This window comes from Carcharodon carcharias, chromosome 16 (assembly GCF_017639515.1).
Source record: "Carcharodon carcharias isolate sCarCar2 chromosome 16, sCarCar2.pri, whole genome shotgun sequence".
Classification (NCBI taxonomy): domain Eukaryota; kingdom Metazoa; phylum Chordata; class Chondrichthyes; order Lamniformes; family Lamnidae; genus Carcharodon; species Carcharodon carcharias.
The window spans coordinates 115,002,523-115,021,735 of NC_054482.1; the positions used below are offsets into that span (position 1 = coordinate 115,002,523).

Consider the following 19,213-nt stretch of genomic DNA (forward strand, 5'->3'; position numbering starts at 1 on the left):
TAGGCCATACTGCATGAGTATTTAATGCATTTTTTTATTATTGATGGTTTGAAAAGTTTTTTTAAAATGTCTATTTTATTAGCTATGCTGAGGTACAGTAAACTACTTTGTAGTCTATTTAAAAAAAATGAATTACGCATTCAAGTAAACACATTAACCTCATTGAAAAATTACTTAATATATACTGCATATATTGATGCGTATAACTATATGTCATTAAACTACCCTAGATGGCATATAATATTGTACAGAAATTGTCCAACTACCATTTTAGCAGTATCAGCAAAACTGAATTTGTTAAATATGCATTTTTAATATTTGTGTCACAGTACAGCACATTACTCGAAAATCAGCACATATAGTCATATTTACAAGTTTAGTGATACTTTATCAGGTTCAAAGTAACTATATTTTTGTGTAACAGATAATGCATATGGGATTACGAAAACACAGGAATAAAATTTCAACTGATAAATTAGAGCCTGAAAACCCTTTTACAAAGAATCTTTAAGCTGTGAGGAGTGTTAATTAAAAACAACACAATCCAATTTGTTCATATTATACACTGTATACAAATTGGTAGATCATTTTAAAAGCAAGTTAAGGAACAGGATAACACACCTGTGACATTACTGCACTGACTTTTTAAGTTCATTCTGTTACAAGAAGGCTTAATATTTTCATTAAGTGGTTAAGATTACATCCATCTGTTTTTCAAACAAAAAATTAAGGTCAAGATGTTTGAAAAGTAAAAATAGCAGTATTATATAGTTTAAAATCTTAATCCTATTGTTACTGCTCTGGATGCAAATGAAACTGCCAAATGTAATCCCTCAAGAGTAGATTATTTAATTTTTATTTTTGTATTTATTATTCTTCAAATTAAGTATTTTTCCACATCCCGTGTCATGGAACTAGATATTTCAAGGATACTGTAAATTTTCATTCCAGATGTTAACCTACAAAGGGAAATCTAGGCTATGCCAGAATGTCTGTTGGCATGCTTGACTGACTCAAATGTAAATATGCTGTTTGCACTCAATTTGCTGTAATCAATTCATTAGCTTAATTTTGGCTGCAGATTTGAATAAGTCATGTAACTGAAAACCTAGTGTAATTTAAATTAAAAGGGACTAGGTCAATTAAAGGGGAGAATCACAATTCTGAAAGCCAAGAGCCTCATAAGCCATCTCAATTCACTGGCAGCCCTTGCCTAGGCAAGAAGCACAAAGAACTAAGAAAACAGGCAAAAACTAAGGGAAAGGAATGAAACAAAGCCCAAGGCGCAGGAATACGGTGCAGAGAAGTAATGGTCAGGGCTACTGAAATGGATATGATTATGCAGGGCTGTTTTAATTGGATTCAAAAAGGTATTAATGAGCCAGAAATCAGCACCTTGCAGCATATAAATTACAACTAGCATAAATACTTTGAGCCAATGAAAATATAATTTTGGTGGGGGGGGGGGGTGGCGGATATTAAAATCTATTCACCCCAACGTGACTGTACCCTTTGCATAAACTTAGACATAGCTATCGCTCCCAATTTCAAAATTAATATTTAAATGAAAGACTTGCCTGTTTGAGATGACCGCTGATTTAACCTCCCACCACCACCTTCTCAAGCGCAATTAGGGATGGGCAATAAATGCTGACCTGTGAAGCCCACATCCCATGAATGAATTTAAAAAAACTGACTGTAGTGTCCAGTGAATGTCAGTCAGATGTAGACTCTGGAGATACCAGAAAACGGTAAATCCTAAATGCTACTTCAAACTAAATTGTGGGGGGAAAAAGGGATGCCAGTTCAAACTGGTAATAAACAAATTTAGAATTGATGACAAAATCATTTCTGATAGAAAGAATGGTCAATTCTTTGAATGTTGAATGGATTTCTGCATACTGCTGTAAGCAAAATCCTTGGCATTGGTTAGAATCAGTTCAAAACTGGTAGTCAAGAGGACAGGGAGGGGGACTGCAGAGTTTCTTGATGGATTACTTTCAGATCTCTATCAATTTTCTAACCAGCTTTTAAAGCATCAGCCAGGTTAAAAAAAAAAATCGAGACATACAATTCCTTTTACAATACAAGGACAAATGTTGGTTAGGAGACCATCTTCCTTGAGAGGACAACTTGAGGATCTCCATTTAGTCAGACATTGTTTGGATACTCTGTTCCTATGACTCAGCTTTCTGTATTCAGTGGATTATAACAAATAATTTGTTTACAAAAAGATTTTAAATGAAAATCCACTCTACACTTTGTACAAAGTATTTGGTTTGAAGGAATTTCAAATTTTGCATTTAGCGTGCCAATGTTTATATTGCATTTCTTTGTAGATTCTCATCTAACTGTCATTAAAATGGAAATTCATCAGTTAACGTTACAGAAAGGTGACAGAAAATAGAAAAAAAATGAATGTAAAATGTACCCAACACTATACACAAATCAGCCTTTCTTTAAAAACACAGGCTAACAGTTTTAACTGAGAGTCATTATCCATTCACATTTCCTATCTGCTTAAAGATATGGACAATTTGAATATAAAACACCCGTTTTAATGCTCTGTTAATAGGCTTAGTTATCAATACTGACGTGACAAAAACATAATACCACAGCAGATATTGCAAATGATCAGCCACATTATGTTGAGAACACTTCCTCACAGCTCTCATCATCATGCATTTTACTGTATATATTTATATATGCTACATTTCCCAGGCAGTACATCTAACAGTTTTTGGCCTTCTGGTAGGTGCGTCACTATAAATGATGTGTCCACACTTTATCAAAAATATAATGGGTTAGAAAAATATACCATTTGTTTTGATTTGGGTTTAAATACAGTTACAGAGACGTGTTAATAAGAAAGGAAACAGTTTACAATATTTCTCATCACCCAAAAAAATGTGCAGGGTTTTTTGTGGAAATGGTCTCTTCATAGCAGCCTTGGTATTACATTGCAAATGAAAGGTGACCAGCAAATCACTAACTGGTAATTATTGCTGAAAGAAAAAAATACTCTGTCACATTGCAGAAAGATCTGCCAAGCAGCAACCATCCTCAACAATGAGAATGATCAGAATTAAACACTTTAGCTTCTTAAAGATGACTCAGGTTTCAGTCCTTGAGTGTGTCTGCTGAGTGGCAATGGCTAATCTCCTTCAAAAAGTCCTTATTAAAAGCCTGCTTTATAAGTGCATCAGATAACATTCCTACCTGAACACAGTGCTCAGTCTACAGTACACTTAAAAAAGATGCCTCTAAGGCACCACATACCCCTAAGGGTCAATCTGCTGGAATTCTTCCAATAAGAAGAAAAAAAAGTTTACATACAAATGTCCTGGAATGCCTGAAATGAGCCAGATGACCCAAGATGGTTCATGATACTTCTATTTCCAGAAGTGTACTATCAAAAAACAGCTAATAAAATTGTTCCGTTGGGCCTGCAATGCTATTCCTCTATCCCAGAATGAGAATTATTTTAGTAAGTGGCATTCAGTTTGTTTTTGCTGAGTTCTCGTTCTAAATTTCCAATTAGTGTGTCAATACTTTCTTGAAGATCTTTTAGGTTCACTCTATGCCCAAGTGCTGGATTAATCTTCTGCATCCTTACATAGGCTTCATATGTTTGCTCTTTGGACTTAGCCTCTGCATGCGGTTCCATCACACACTTTGTCCTGTCCGCTACTGTATTCTCTTCGTCACTTCCAGTATCTTCTGAAGGGACATCATCATAGTCTGCCTCTATGCTATCTTCCTTTGATCTCAGAAGGTAACTTTCACCACAGCTGCTCCAGTCTCCAGCATAACGGTTACTAGGACTGTCGAGTCTGACCTGCCTGGGTCGTAGTACCCCAATCGCCTCAGCATTTGCCAAATTTAGCACTGCAGGTCTCTGCTTCCTCCTCCTCACATAATTAATTGGCTTATTCTGTTCAGAAGATCCATTGCTTTCCATATGCTCTTTGGTACCCATATTTTGCACTGTAATAGAAAAACATAGGGGAACATTCCCCCAAAAATATGAAATATAAAATTTAAGGAACATTTAAGCTCTTCAGCTACAAGATTTCATTGCAAATTAGCTTGGTTAAATTGCAACTGCTTTTGTGTACCTTAAATAACCAACCTAATTTAGAATTTTTTTTTTCCACTTTACAACTGGTTATAACACTCAAATTTCACATAGCAGCAACAACGTATGCTTCTTTTCTTGTCCTGTGCACAGTTAATCAAACATTCTGCTGGTAAATCAGGATACTCTTAATTTATGCAATACCTTATAATTAGTTAGCTGTAGTGGTGCAACTAATGACCAAAGTCCTTTCCCTGTGAAGTGGAAGGTCTGTCTTCAATTTGGTGCCTTCACAAATTAAACATCTTTAGCTCCTTCACTAACCTTTATCATTGAAATTAAAGCATAGATATGTTTCAAAGTAAGTGGAAAGTTGAAGAATTCCTATGTAAAGCTAAATTTGGTTGCAGCAAACACCATCATTCATTACGATGATTCCATTTCAAGCTTCAACCACACCAAACACATGCCAACCTTGACAACTACATAGTAGTACAAAAATTATTACAATGGTGATTTAATTAAAGGTAGTAAAAAAAAATTAAATTGCATTCATTCTTAAAATTTAAGAGTTCTGCATCATTATGTACAAGTACAGTTGGACAAGAGCAAAATTAAATGTTGGTGGTTACATAGTTTCGTTTCAGAAAAAGTCTTCATTGATAATGTAACTATTACATAGTGTAATTCATTTACTGAAACATGCAAAAGTATGGCGGCTTGTTCCCTGCAAGGTCAGCTTTGTTCACTTTATAGCGCTAAGAACTTCTGACCTCATGAACTTAAACATATCGTCCAATGCTTATACAAACATCCATTTCCATTAGGACAGCGGTTTTCTACTGATTATTTCAATCATACAGGTTAGTCCTGCACTCAGTTTTACATTGACATGTTTCACATATATTGGCTCCAAGAATTTGCAAATATCTGTCGCATTTACATTACAAAACCTCTTCTAATCAAGCTGCCTCTGTAACTGTATTAACTACTGTGCAATTATCCCAAAAGAACAATCTGCAAATGTAATGCACACTGTCAATGCAATGTTGGCCATGTACAATTTAGCTCAAACCAAAAACAGTTATTTACTTTGTCAGAAGAGAAGCTCCGCAAAACATTTCAGGCAAGGTGTTTTTAGGTAAGGTGTTTCAGGTAATTAAACTGAGGAATGTGTGCAAGAAAGCAGCTCGTATTGTGGACAAGAGTTCTGTTTGACAAAAATTGTAATGTTTTTTCAAAATGCAAGAGTCGAAATTGCATAACTTTTAGCAATTTTTAAATGTAAAACACTCAAGATTTAAAGTTTATACAGGTCTTCCTTTAATAAAACTGTTGATCGACAAAATAAATAGGTATTTAATTTTGCTGGTTACATCACACTTATAATGCCAGCTGATGTTAATACTGGACAAGTCAGATCCCAGGTTGAAACCTGGTTTGATAGAGCCTAACTTTTTCTTTCAGAAACTGTGGAGGAAAGTTACTGAACAAATTCACAGGAGTCTGCTGGTGAACTTTTTTTTTAAGCAAGTAAACTATATCACACTGAAAAAAGTTAGAAAGCTCTCAATACAAATACAAGATGATGCTTCCAATTTCCCCTATTCCTTCCCCCAGCAATATCTTTATATAGATACTAAAACCAGTGAAAAGTTATCAATAGCTTAACACAAAGGCTTCTCGCATGGGACTGGCACAGTTGAGAATGGTTTTCTTTTGGTGAATTCCTGAGCATTCACTTGGTGCTTCTCAGTCAACTCGTATCTCTCTACCAAAATACCCAAAAACCACACTCTAAACTCACTGTTTCTTCAACTAAAGGCCAAACAAAAATGAGTTCCCTAAACTCAGTTTGCCAGTAGCACTGGACTGAACTGATCACTTTACTGAGACCTATAATTGATTATTCAGTTAACTACTGTCCCAATAGCCTTATAGTATTTTGCTCAAAATCAGACGGCTTAAAATTCCTGTCCTCTCTTTGACACATACATAGAAACATAGAAAATAGGAGCAGGCCATCTGATCCTTCGAGCCTTCTCTGCCATTCATTATGATCATGGCTGATCATCCAACTCAATAGCCTGCTCCTGCTTTCTCCCCATACTCTTTGATCCCTTTCGCCCCAAGAGCTATATCTAACTCCTTCTTGAATGCATGCAATGTTTTGGTCTCAACTACCTTCTGTGGTAACGAATTCGACAGGCTCACCACTCTCTGGGTGAAGAAATTTCTCCTCATCAGTCCTAAATGGTCTACCCCATATCCTCAGACTGCGACCCTTGGTTCTGGACTCCCCTTCCTGCATCTACCCTGTCTAGTCCTCTTAGAATTTTATAGGTTTCCATGAGATTCCCTCCCTCATTCTTCTGAACTCCAGTGAATACAATCCTAATCGATTCAATCTCTCCTCATATGTCAGTCCCGCCATCCCAGGAATCAGTCGGGTAAACCTTCACTGCACTCCCTCTATAGCAAGTACATCCTTCCTCAGATAAGGAGACCAAAACTGCACACAATATTCCAGGTGTGATCTCACCAAGGTCCTGTATAATTGCAGCAAGACATCCCTGTTCCTGTACTCAAATCCTCTTGCTGTGAAGACCAACTATGAAGACCAAATTTTAATTATTTTTATATATATAAAAAAATGTGCAGTGTAGAAAGGCAAAGTATTTTCCAATTTAAAAAACACACGCACATTACAAGTAAAAGTCCAACTTGGTGGCCACTGTTTTGCAGTCTTTGTCTGAATAGATCTTTTCATTCTCGGGAAAGTAAGTCATTTCATCGGCTATTTCAGTCATGATCTGCTCGTCCTCCTCGTAACCTCAGCCTTCTTTACCACCTGCTGTACCTGCATGCTTACCTTCAGCGACTGGTGTACAAGGACACCCAGGTCTTGTTGCACATTCCCCTCTCTCAATTTATAGCCATTCAGATAATAATCTGCCTTCCTGTTTTTGCTACCAAAATGGATAACCTCACATTTATCCACATTATATTGCATCTGCCATGCATTTGCCCACTCACTCAGCTTGTCCAAATCACACTGATTTGGCATCCTCCTCACAGCTCACCCTCCCACCCGGCTTTGTGTCATCTGCATATGTGGAGATATTACATTTAATTCTCTCATCTAAATCATTAATATATATTGTGAATAACTGGGGCCCAGCACCTATCGCTGGGGTACCCCCACTAGTCACTGCCTGCCATTTGGAAAAAGACCAGTTTATTCCTACTCTTTGTTTCCTGTCTGCCAACCAGTTTTCTATTCTTCTCAATACACTACGGCCAATCCCATGCGCTTTAATATTACATGCCAATCTCTTATGTGGGACTTCGTCAAAAGCCTTCTGAAAATCCAAATAATCCACATCCACTGGCTCCCCCTCATCAACTCTACCAGTTACATCCTTGAAAAATTCCAGTAGATTTGTCAAACATAATTTCCCTTTCATAAATCCATGCTGACTCTCCAATTCTGCCACTGTTTTCCACGTGCTCAGCTATTAAATCTTTTATAATGGACTCCAGAATTTTCCCCACTACCGACGTCAGGCTGACTGGTCTATAATTCCCTGTTTTCCCTCTGCCTCCTTTTTAAAATAGTGGGATTACATTAGCTACCCTTCAATCTGTTGGAACTGTTCCAGAGTCTATAGAATCTCAGAAGATGACCACCAATGCATCCACCATTTCTAGGGGCGCTTCCTTAAGTACTCTGGGATATAGATTATCAGGACCCGGGGATTTATCAGCCTTCAATCCCATCAATTTCCCCAACACCATTTCCCTACTAATACTGATTTCTTTCAGTTCCTCCCCCTCACTAAACCCTGTGTTCCCCAACATTTCTGGTATGTTATTAGTGTCCTCCTTTGTGAAGACAGAACCAAAGTATGTATTTAGTTGGTCAGCCATTTCTTTGTTCCCCTGTTATATATATATATATATATATATATATATAAATTCCTGTGTTTCTGAGTGCAAGGGACCTACATTTGTCTTCACCAATCTTTTTCTCTTCACATACCTATAGAAACTTTTAGTCATTTTTTATGTTCCCTGCAAGCTTACTCGTACTCTATTTTCCCCTTCTTAATCAGTCCCTTGGGTCCTCCTTTGCTGAATTCTAAACTGCTCCCAATCCTCAGGTCTGTTGTTTTTTCTGGCCAATTTGTATGTCCCTTCCTTGCACCTAATACTATCTCTAATTTCCCTTGTAAGCCACGGTTTGGCCACCTTTCCTGTTTTACTTTTATGCCAGACAAGAATAAACAATTGTTGCAGTTCACCCATGCGCTATTTGAATGTTTGCCATTGCCTATTCACCGTCATCCCTTTAAGTAACGTTTCCAAATCCATCATTGTGAACTCGTGCCTCATACCATCATAATTTCCTTTATTAAGATTCAGAACCCTAGTCTCAGAATCAACTACGTCACTCTCCATCTTGATGAAGAATCCTATCATATTATGGTCGCTCATCCCCAAGGAGCCTCACACAACTAGATTGCCAATTATTCCTTTCTCATTACACAATACCCAGTTGAGGATGACTTGTTCTCTCGTTGATTTCTCAATGTATTGGTCCAGAAAAACATCCCATATACACTCCAGGAATTCCTCCTCTATGGTATTGTTACTAATTTGATTTGCCCAACTATATGCATATTAAAGTCACCCATAATTACAGATGTTCCTTTATTACCTGTGTCTCTAATTTCCTGTTTAATGCCATTCCCAACATCACCACTACAGTTTGGGGGTCTATATACAACCCCCACAACGTTTTTGTCCATTAGTGTTTCTCAGCTCTACCCATACAGATTCCACATCATCGGAGCTAATATCTTTCCTCACTATTGCGTTACTTTCCTCTTTAGCCAGCAATTCAACTCCACCGCCTTTTTCTTTTTGTCTGTCCTTCCTAAATACTGAATACCCCTGGATGTTTAGTTCCCATCCCTGGTCACCCTGCAGCCATGTCTCCGTAATCCCAACTGTATCATACCTGTTTACATCTATTTGTGCGGTTAATTCATCCACTTTATTGTGAAAACTCCACACGTTAAGGCACAAAGCCTTAAGGCTTGTCTTTTTAACATTACTTATCCCGTTCCCACTATTTTTCACTGAGGACCTGTTTGATTCTTGCCCTTGACTTCTCTATCACTTTTCTGTCTTTTGTTCCTGTCTTTGCCCTTCTCTGACTCCTGAAGAGCCCTTCCTCTGACTCCTTGTATAGGTTTCCATCTCCCTGCCATTTTAGTTTAAAACCTCCCCAACCACTCTAGTAAATGCTCCCCCTAGGACATCTTTCCCGGTCCTGCCCAGGTGTAACCCATCCAGTTTGTACTGGTCCCACTTCCTCCAGAACCGGTGCCAATGCCCCAGGAATCTGAAACCCTCCCTTCACACCATCTCTTCAACCATGTATTCATCTGATATATCATGCTATTTCTACTTTGACTGGCAAGTGGCACTGGTAGTAATCCTGAGATCACTACCTTTGAGGTCCTATTTTTCAACTTATTTCCTAACTCCCTATATTCTGCTTTTAGGACCTCATCCCTTTTCTTAACCTATTTCGTTTGTACCAATGTGTAACTGGCTGTTCACCCTCCCCCTTCAGAATGTCCTCTAACTGCTCTGAGACATCCTTGACCTTAGCACCAGGGAGGTAACATACCATCCTGGAGACTCATTTGCGGCCACAAGAACGCCTATCTACTCCCCTTACAATTGAATCCCCTATAACTATTCTATTCCCACACTTTTTACTCCTCCCCTGTGCAGCAGAGCCAACCACGGTGCGACGAACTTCGCTGTTGCTTTCTCCTGAGAAGTCATTCCCCCCAACAGTATCCAAAGCGGTATATCTGTTTTGCAGGGGAGGTTCCTGCACTGTCTGCCTACTCCTCTTGCTTTGCCTGGTGGTCACCCATTCCCTACCTGCCTGTGGACTCTTAGCCTGCGGTGTGACTACCTCTCTATACGTGCTTTCCACAATACTCTCCGCCTCATGGATGTCCACAGTGTCCTGAGCCGCCGCTCCAGCACCAAAACCTGGGCTTCCAGGAGCTGAAACTGGAGACAATTCCTGCACACGTGCTGGCCCCAGGCACTGAAAATGTGCCCGACTTCCCACATGGAGCAGGAGGAGCACACCATGGCTTTAAGCTATCCTGCCATGACTTACCCTTTAACTTAAATTGAATCTTTTGCAAGATACTTAATATCAATTACTCTCGGGCCGTTCTTCCCTGCTCTCGTTGTTACAGAATATAGCCCTACAAACGATGAACCACAAAATAAGACCTTAAAAAACAAAAGCAATAAAAATAGTAAATGCTTACCCGACCGTACTCACGGTACTCAAAGTATCACATCGTTCCCTCCTCACTGAACTCCCTCAGTCATCCCTGCTCCCCCAGCTTCTCTCCAACTCCCGGCTCCTCTCGCGCTTCCTCCCCAACTCCCGGCTCCTCTCGCGCTTCCTCCCCAACTCCCGGCTCCTCTCGCGCTTCCTCCCCAACTCCCGGCTCCTCTCGCGCTTCCTCCCCAACTCCCGGCTCCTCTCGCGCTTCCTCCCCAACTCCCGGCTCCTCTCGCGCTTCCTCCCCAACTCCCGGCTCCTCTCGCGCTTCCTCCCCAACTCCCGGCTCCTCTCGCGCTTCCTCCCCAACTCCCGGCTCCTCTCGCGCTTCCTCCCCAACTCCCGGCTCCTCTCGCGCTTCCTCCCCAACTCCCGGCTCCTCTCGCGCTTCCTCCCCAACTCCCGGCTCCTCTCGCGCTTCCTCCCCAACTCCCGGCTCCTCTCGCGCTTCCTCCCCAACTCCCGGCTCCTCTCGCGCTTCCTCCCCAACTCCCGGCTCCTCTCGCGCTTCCTCCCCAACTCCCGGCTCCTCTCGCGCTTCCTCCCCAACTCCCGGCTCCTCTCGCGCTTCCTCCCCAACTCCCGGCTCCTCTCGCGCTTCCTCCCCAACTCCCGGCTCCTCTCGCGCTTCCTCCCCAACTCCCGGCTCCTCTCGCGCTTCCTCCCCAACTCCCGGCTCCTCTCGCGCTTCCTCCCCAACTCCCGGCTCCTCTCGCGCTTCCTCCCCAACTCCCGGCTCCTCTCGCGCTTCCTCCCCAACTCCCGGCTCCTCTCGCGCTTCCTCCCCAACTCCCGGCTCCTCTCGCGCTTCCTCCCCAACTCCCGGCTCCTCTCGCGCTTCCTCCCCAACTCCCGGCTCCTCTCGCGCTTCCTCCCCAACTCCCGGCTCCTCTCGCGCTTCCTCCCCAACTCCCGGCTCCTCTCGCGCTTCCTCCTCAACTCCCGGCTCCTCTCGCGCTTCCTCCCCAACTCCCGGCTCCTCTCGCGCTTCCTCCCCAACTCCCGGCTCCTCTCGCGCTTCCTCCCCAACTCCCGGCTCCTCTCGCGCTTCCTCCCCAACTCCCGGCTCCTCTCGCGCTTCCTCCCCAACTCCCGGCTCCTCTCGCGCTTCCTCCCCAACTCCCGGCTCCTCTCGCGCTTCCTCCCCAACTCCCGGCTCCTCTCGCGCTTCCTCCCCAACTCCCGGCTCCTCTCGCGCTTCCTCCCCAACTCCCGGCTCCTCTCGCGCTTCCTCCCCAACTCCCGGCTCCTCTCGCGCTTCCTCCCCAACTCCCGGCTCCTCTCGCGCTTCCTCCCCAACTCCCGGCTCCTCTCGCGCTTCCTCCCCAACTCCCGGCTCCTCTCGCGCTTCCTCCCCAACTCCCGGCTCCTCTCGCGCTTCCTCCCCAACTCCCGGCTCCTCTCGCGCTTCCTCCCCAACTCCCGGCTCCTCTCGCGCTTCCTCCCCAACTCCCGGCTCCTCTCGCGCTTCCTCCCCAACTCCCGGCTCCTCTCGCGCTTCCTCCCCAACTCCCGGCTCCTCTCGCGCTTCCTCCCCAACTCCCGGCTCCTCTCGCGCTTCCTCCCCAACTCCCGGCTCCTCTCGCGCTTCCTCCCCAACTCCCGGCTCCTCTCGCGCTTCCTCCCCAACTCCCGGCTCCTCTCGCGCTTCCTCCCCAACTCCCGGCTCCTCTCGCGCTTCCTCCCCAACTCCCGGCTCCTCTCGCGCTTCCTCCCCAACTCCCGGCTCCTCTCGCGCTTCCTCCCCAACTCCCGGCTCCTCTCGCGCTTCCTCCCCAACTCCCGGCTCCTCTCGCGCTTCCTCCCCAACTCCCGGCTCCTCTCGCGCTTCCTCCCCAACTCCCGGCTCCTCTCGCACTCCTCCCCAACTCCCGACTCCTCTGGGTGCTGCTGACTGCCTGTCCCAGAGTCCTCCACTTGCACTCTCCTCTAGGTGCTGCTAACTGCCTGTCCCAGTCCTCTTCTCGCTCTCTCCTCTGAACTCTATTTTTCCCTATCTTTTCTCTGTGTCTGTGTCACTTGACCATAAGAACATAAGAAAATAGGAACAGGAGACAACCATTCAGCTCCTTGAACCTGCTCCACCATTCAACAAGACCATGGCTGATCTTCTTGTGTTTCGATTTCAATATTCCCAACTAATCCCGATAACCTTTGATTCCCTTGCCTAATAAGAATCTACCTGTGCCTTAAAAATATTCAATGACCCTACCTCCACCACCTTCTGAGGCAGAGAGTTCCAAAGTTGCACAACCCTCAGAAAAATTTTTCCTCATCCCTGTCCTAAAAGGGCGACCCCTAATTTTAAAACAATGCCCCCTATTCTGGACTCACTCAAGAGGAAACAGCCTTTCGATGTCCACCTTGTCAAGGCCGTTCAGGATTCAATAAAATCACCCCTCACTCTTCTAAACTCCAGTGGAAACAAACCCAGTCTGTCCAACCTTTCCTCATAAGAAAGCCCACTCATCCAATTTGTGTGTAGATTGAAACCACCCATGATTATTGCTGTCCCTTTATCACAAACACACGATATTTTCTCTTTAATACTTTATCCTACACTGTGGCTACTGTTTGGGGGCCTGCAGACCACTCCCACTAATGACTTTTTCCCCCTACTATTCCTAATTTCCACCCAAACCAATTCTACATCTTGATCTCCTGAACCAAGGTCATCTCTAACTATTGCACTAATGCCCTCTGATTAGCAGTGCTACCCCTTCACCTAGTTTCCTATTCTTCTTGAAGGTCATGTACCCTTCAATACTAAGGACCCAATCTTTGTCATCCTGCAGCCACATCTCCATAATTGCTATCAGATCATATTTATTTACTTCAATGTGGGCCATCAATTCATTTATTTTGTTATGAATGCTACGTGCATTCAGATAGAGAGCTTTCAGTTTTGTCACCTTTGTAATATCTGATCTTGACTGTTGTATTCTTAGGTTTTTTTCTCTGTCCCTTCCTGCCATTCTCTGACACTCATTTCTCATATTACTATTTTGCTCTCCTGTCTTGACCACTCTTGTTAGGCAACAGTAAAGTTTTTTTCTCCAGAATTACCAAACTTTTAACGCTTTTTAATCTATCTCTTTACTTTCAGGGGTTGTAAAACCTCATTAAAAACACATATACAAGCAAACCCTAAAGATTTGACCTTTTAGTCAGGAATCTATCCAGGCTCCCAGGCACCAAGGCTCACAAACAACCTAACTGAAACCATTTTATCTTTCTTAACACATTATTTTCAACTTAGAAATTTTTACATTATTTGTAACACTGCAAACAGATGGAGAATGGTTATTGCATATCTAAGTGATAAACTCCCACTCAATTCGTGGGTATATCTACACTGCTTACTTACCTGGGGAAACAAATGTTTAAATAGTGCAGTTACTGTGTAAAATGCTTGGTAAGGGATTTTAATGTTTGATCCTAAACAATATAAAATATTGGACCAGCACGGATTTATGTAAGAAGTGAATGACAATTGATTGACAGAATCCACTTTGAATTAAGTTTGCCAAATATGTGTACTTCTATATAAATCAAGAAGTAAAAGAGAGGGAGGAACGTGAAACAATTACAATCACCAGTGAAAAGGTACTGAGAAACTATTAAAACTAAAGGCTGACAAGTCCTCAGGACCTTATGAACTTCCTCCTAGCGTCTTAAAAGAAGTGGCTGCATTGCATTGCAAAACAGATGCATTTTCCAAAATTCCCCAGATTCTGGGAAGGTCCCATCAGGTTAGAAAATAACAAATCTAACTCCTCTACTCAAGAAACGAAGGAGGCAGAAAGAAGGAAATTACAAGCTAAACTTACATCCATCACATGAAAAATGCTAGAAACTAATACAAAAGAGGCTAGAACAGGGCACTTGGAAAATCTTAACACAATCAGGCAGAGTCAACATGGTTTTGTAAAAGGGAAATCCTGTTTGACTAATTTATCAAAGTTCTTTGGGAAATAACAAGAAACATGGATAAAGGGGAACCTGTAGATATGGTGCACCTGGATTTCCAAAAGGCATTTGATAAGGTACCACTTCAAAGGCTAGTATACAAAATAAGAGTATATGAGGTAACATATCAGCATGGATAGAGGATTGATTAGCTAACAGGAAGCAGAGAGTAAGGATAAATGGGTCATTTTCAGGTTGGCCAGCTGTAACTAGTGGAATGCCACAGGTATCAGTGCTGGAGCCTCAACTATTTACAATCTACATCACTGAATTGAATGATGGGACTGAATGTATGGTTGCTAAATTTGCTGATGACACAAAGATAGGTAAGAAAGTAAGTTCTGAAGAGGACACGAAGTCTGCAAACAGATATGGATAGGTTAAGTGTTAGAATCATATCTCTTTAAACTGGGCTTTTCTTTTTAAAATATGGAAGAACATTGCAGTATTTGGATATTGAAGGCTGTCAGTTTTTTTTTAAAAAAGGGTCATAAGGAACTGTCAACAAGCAGGCCTCTTCCAAGAAATCACCTGAGCTATTTGGTACTTGAGAAGGAGTTGTTTGTTTGTCTTGAACTGCAAAGTACTTTAATTAATGAAGCTGGAAGACAAAAAGGCAATCACATGGGAGAGGCAAACCTTATGTTTGAACCTGTGGTTTTGCTTTCAGTCTTGTTCGGGAAAGGCTGAGAACTAACTCTCTTTCCCTCTCTGCTTTGTGAAACCATGTGTGGTTCTCATCCTGTAGCTGGACAATCCTCATCGGAATGTAATTTGTCTGCATAATTTTTGGACTTGCTCACTGAGACAGGAAGAATTGGTCCAGCTATACTTTCCTCCATGCTGAAGAATTGCTGATGAACTTCCCGACATCTGCTGGGCCAAGGAAACTTCAGACTGATAGCACTGAGTTTCCGTGAACCTAATTTTTCTTTCTTTCTAAGAGAGTTTATTCCAACCACCCAACTCTGGAGAGACAACAGTTTGTGTGTGTATGAGTGTGTGTGCTAGAGAAGTTTAAAGGTGTTCTTTTGATAGACTTCCAGATTACAATCATGTGTCAACCAGTTCTTGAAACTTGTTTAAAAAGTTTTGTTTTATAATAAATTAATCATGGAGTTTTTTGAAAGAAGCCTGGTCAGATTTTCTTTTCTTCTGGGTACCAGAAGTATAGGTAAACAATTAGTCATTTTGGTGAGAAAAATTAAACATTTAAATTAATGGTATGGCCTGCGGAGTAGTGGGGCTTGATAATTCGCATACTCCTCCCATCCCGGTAGTAACAAAGTGAGTGGGCAAAAATTTGGCAGATGGAGTATAATGTAGGAAAATGTGAACTTATCTATTTTGGCAGCAAGAATAGAAAGGCAGCATGTGACGAAAGTATAATAATTTTCATAATACTTTTCTGATTTATTGTGAAGTAGGTTTATGGGTGTAAGTATTGGTGGTTCTGTGTGATTTAATAACATTTGGAGTCAAGTAGACTGCAAGCTTGAAATCATCAAAAGAAGCTAAATGTAGAAATGTGCTTGAGATGCTAATTGGCAAACATCAATGTTGGCTTAGCATATTAGGTGTGATGGGAATTTGCATTTTTAGATAAGGGAAGGGATTGTTGGATTTTAGTCTGTTTACAATTAGCCAGATACTGGCAATGTAAAAGTTTTTATATCATGAATAAGATAGTTCCAAAGCCATATGGGACAATAGAGTTTGCAAATTAAAGAGAGAGGGCCATGTAAGATCTAACAGGTGTGTGTGAAACAGCCTTCAAGAAACCTCCAGCCATTTGTGCATAAGTCTGCTATATAAAGTGACTGAAGTTCGGGAAGCCATTTGGTATTCCATTGTCAAGTGGGTAGTGTATTAATTTGCTTGTTTTAAGTCTAAGATCTATTTTGGACTGTTGCCATAAAGTGGGTGTGTAACTGGGGGTCAGGTCAATTAGGATTTTAGGATTTGTTATAGTAGTAAGTACTTGTAGTTTTATGTATGTGCTTGAAATCTTTTTTGTTAATGAATATTTTAATTTAATTTTTAAAATCTCTAAAGGTCTCAGTGAACATTACTTTTGAATTCAAGTTACAGATCCACTTGAAAGAAACATAAATTTCAAAACTGTGATAGCACAACCAAGTTTCCCTTGTGGATTTGGTCTGGCTGGCACACATCAACTGCCATATCATAACAAGCATATTATTTAAATGGAGGGAGATTGCAAAACTCCGCAGTACAGAGAGATCTGGGTGCCCTGGTATATGAATCACAAATAGTATGCAGGTATAGCATGTGACTGGGAAGGCAAATGGATTGTTAGCCTTTATTTCAAAGGGAATGAGGTATAAAAGTGGGAAGGTTTGCTATAGTTGTTCAGGCAATTGGTGCAGCCACATCTGGTGTACTGTGTAGAGTTTTGGTCTCGTTATTTAAGGAAAGGTATAACTGCATTAGAAGTAGTTCAGAGGTGGTCAATGCGGCTGATTTCTGTGGTGAAGGGGTTTTCTTGTGGGGAAGGTTGGGCCTGTACCCACTAGAGTTTAGAAGACAGAGATAATCTTATTGAAACAAAAAAAAATTCTGAGGGAACTTGACAAGATGGAGGCTGAGAGGATGTTTTCCTTTATAAGAGACTAGAACAAGGGAACACTGTTTAAAAATAAGATGGAGATGAGAGAAATTTTTTCTCTCAGAAGGTCATTAAGTCTGTGGAATTCTCTTCCTCAAAGAGCAGTGAAGGCAGGGGCACTGAATATTTTTAAGGGTATAGGCGGTAGACCAGAAAGTAGAGTTGAGGCCACAATCAGGTCAGCCATGATCTTATCAAATGGTAGAGAAGGCTTGAGGGACCAAATTTTCTTGTCCTGCTTCATACGTTTGTATGTATGTTCGTAAAAGGCGGAGCCATTGTATTCATTAAAGGTCATGTTTCAAGAGTCACACCTAAAAAAACCTCAAGAAAACAAACCTATGACCCCATTGTCCTTGTAAGCTATCATCCCAACTCCAACCTCCCTTTCCTCTCTAAAGTCCTTGAACCTGTTATCACCTCTCAAATGTGTATCCACCTTTCCTGGAATTCCATATTTGCAACTGTCTGATCAGATTTCGACCCTGCCACAATGTTTCTTGCAGGATGTCATTTGTGACTTTCATGTGATTTTGACAAACAGTAAACTTTCCACCTCACCCTTTCAATCTGGTTGACAACACCTCCTCCGATGCCTCTCCACTGTTGTCTCCCAGCTAGGTGGGACTGCTCTCAGCTGGTTCTGTTCCTGTCTATCTAATTGTACCACTTGAAATGGCTTTTCTTCCTGCTACTGCACTGATAGCTCTGGTGCGCAGCCCCCACCCCAGCCAGAACTACCCCCTTGGCCCCCTTCAAAACTCTGGGTGGTTGTAACTTAACTTGCACCAAGTGCATTCACCTATCACTTGTATTTCGCTGACCTACATTGGCTCCTGGTCAAGCAACATCTTGATTTTAAAATTCTTATCCTTGTTTTCAAATCTCGACAGGCCTTGCTCCACTCTACCTCTATAAACCCATCCAGCTTCCCAACCCTCCAAGTTATCTGCTCTCCTCTAATTCTGGCCTCTTGAGCAGCCCAGTGTTAAGTGTTCCACCATTGGTGCCAACGTCCTCAGTAATTCTGGAATTCCCTCCCTATACCTTTCTACATTGTTTTCCTCTTTCAAGAAGTTCATTAAAACCTATCACTTTGCCCAAGCTTTCCCTATCACCTTTCGTGGCTCAGTGTCATGTTTTGTTTATAATGCTTCCATAAAGCGCCTTGAGACATTTTACTACATTAAAGTCACTATATTAATTTAAGTTGTTGTGGTGTCCCGTGGAAAGGTCTGTACTGCACAAATTAAAATTCTTGCTAACTGAATCATTCTCATGGCTTATAAAGAGCAGGAAATGCTGGAAAACTCAGCAGATCTGGCAGCATCTGTGGAGAGAAAACGTTAGCAGTTTGAGTTCGTATGACTCTTCTTTGTGGCTTTGTTGACATCATTACGAGGATATGCTTTTTAAAAAAAATAAAATTTGAACCTCTTCCTTTTCTGGCTGGATTTTTAAAAAAATCAAACTCTAATCCTGTTAAGATAATGGAGGACTGCCAGCCAGCCACAATATACAACTTGCATTCCACCCAAATGGGATAAAAAGGAAACAGACATCTCACATTAGCTTTTACACTATCTTAAAACTCTTCAAAGGTTTCTGAGATGAGACATCAAAATGCAATTACCTGTTCTAAAAAACAATGACTAGAGGAGACACGGATTAATCGAATTCCTCTGGAGCATACAGCCAGAAGGATTTTAAGAACTGTTTGCAAAGCCAGAGAGCTTGACTGCTGTATAAAAAGGCTACAAAGAAGTGGTTTCTCTCTCTTTCTCTCTCTCTATTGTGCCAGGACTTTCAAAGTAACCATCCTGTGAAGAGAAATCTTTTGGGAATAAAACATGGAAATCTGTTCCATACATACAACTACACCCAGGAAGACAACTGAACAAAATGGCCACAATGTGGGATCATTGCATCAGGATCAGCCAAAGGACAGGTAACTGTATATTCCTTTTATTTATCTTCTTCATGAACCGTAAAAAAAATCTTTAAGCCTACCCTCTTATCCTACCATCTATATGTAGTGTGTGTGGGGGGGCCCAGGGAATGCATGAGACATGTGAGTGGCGGTTGTTATTTACCTAGTTTTTTTTTAAACTTGGGAAGCAATTTTAATAAACATATTTTATTCTTTGTC

The 19,213-nt window shown here is 41.7% G+C and overlaps 1 protein-coding gene across 4 annotated transcripts in view; it reads right to left on the bottom strand.

Moving 5' to 3' along the window:
• Positions 1-293: 293 nt before the first annotated feature.
• Positions 294-19,213, bottom strand: part of syde2 (synapse defective 1, Rho GTPase, homolog 2 (C. elegans)) — a 137,141-nt gene continuing 118,221 nt past the window's right edge. For all 4 annotated transcript variants that reach the window (XM_041208243.1, XM_041208244.1, XM_041208241.1 and 1 more), the window contains one exon: positions 294-3,987. In XM_041208243.1, the coding sequence (XP_041064177.1) occupies positions 3,485-3,987 (503 nt within the window). In that variant the 3' untranslated portion in view covers positions 294-3,484. The remainder of the gene's footprint in view (positions 3,988-19,213) is intronic.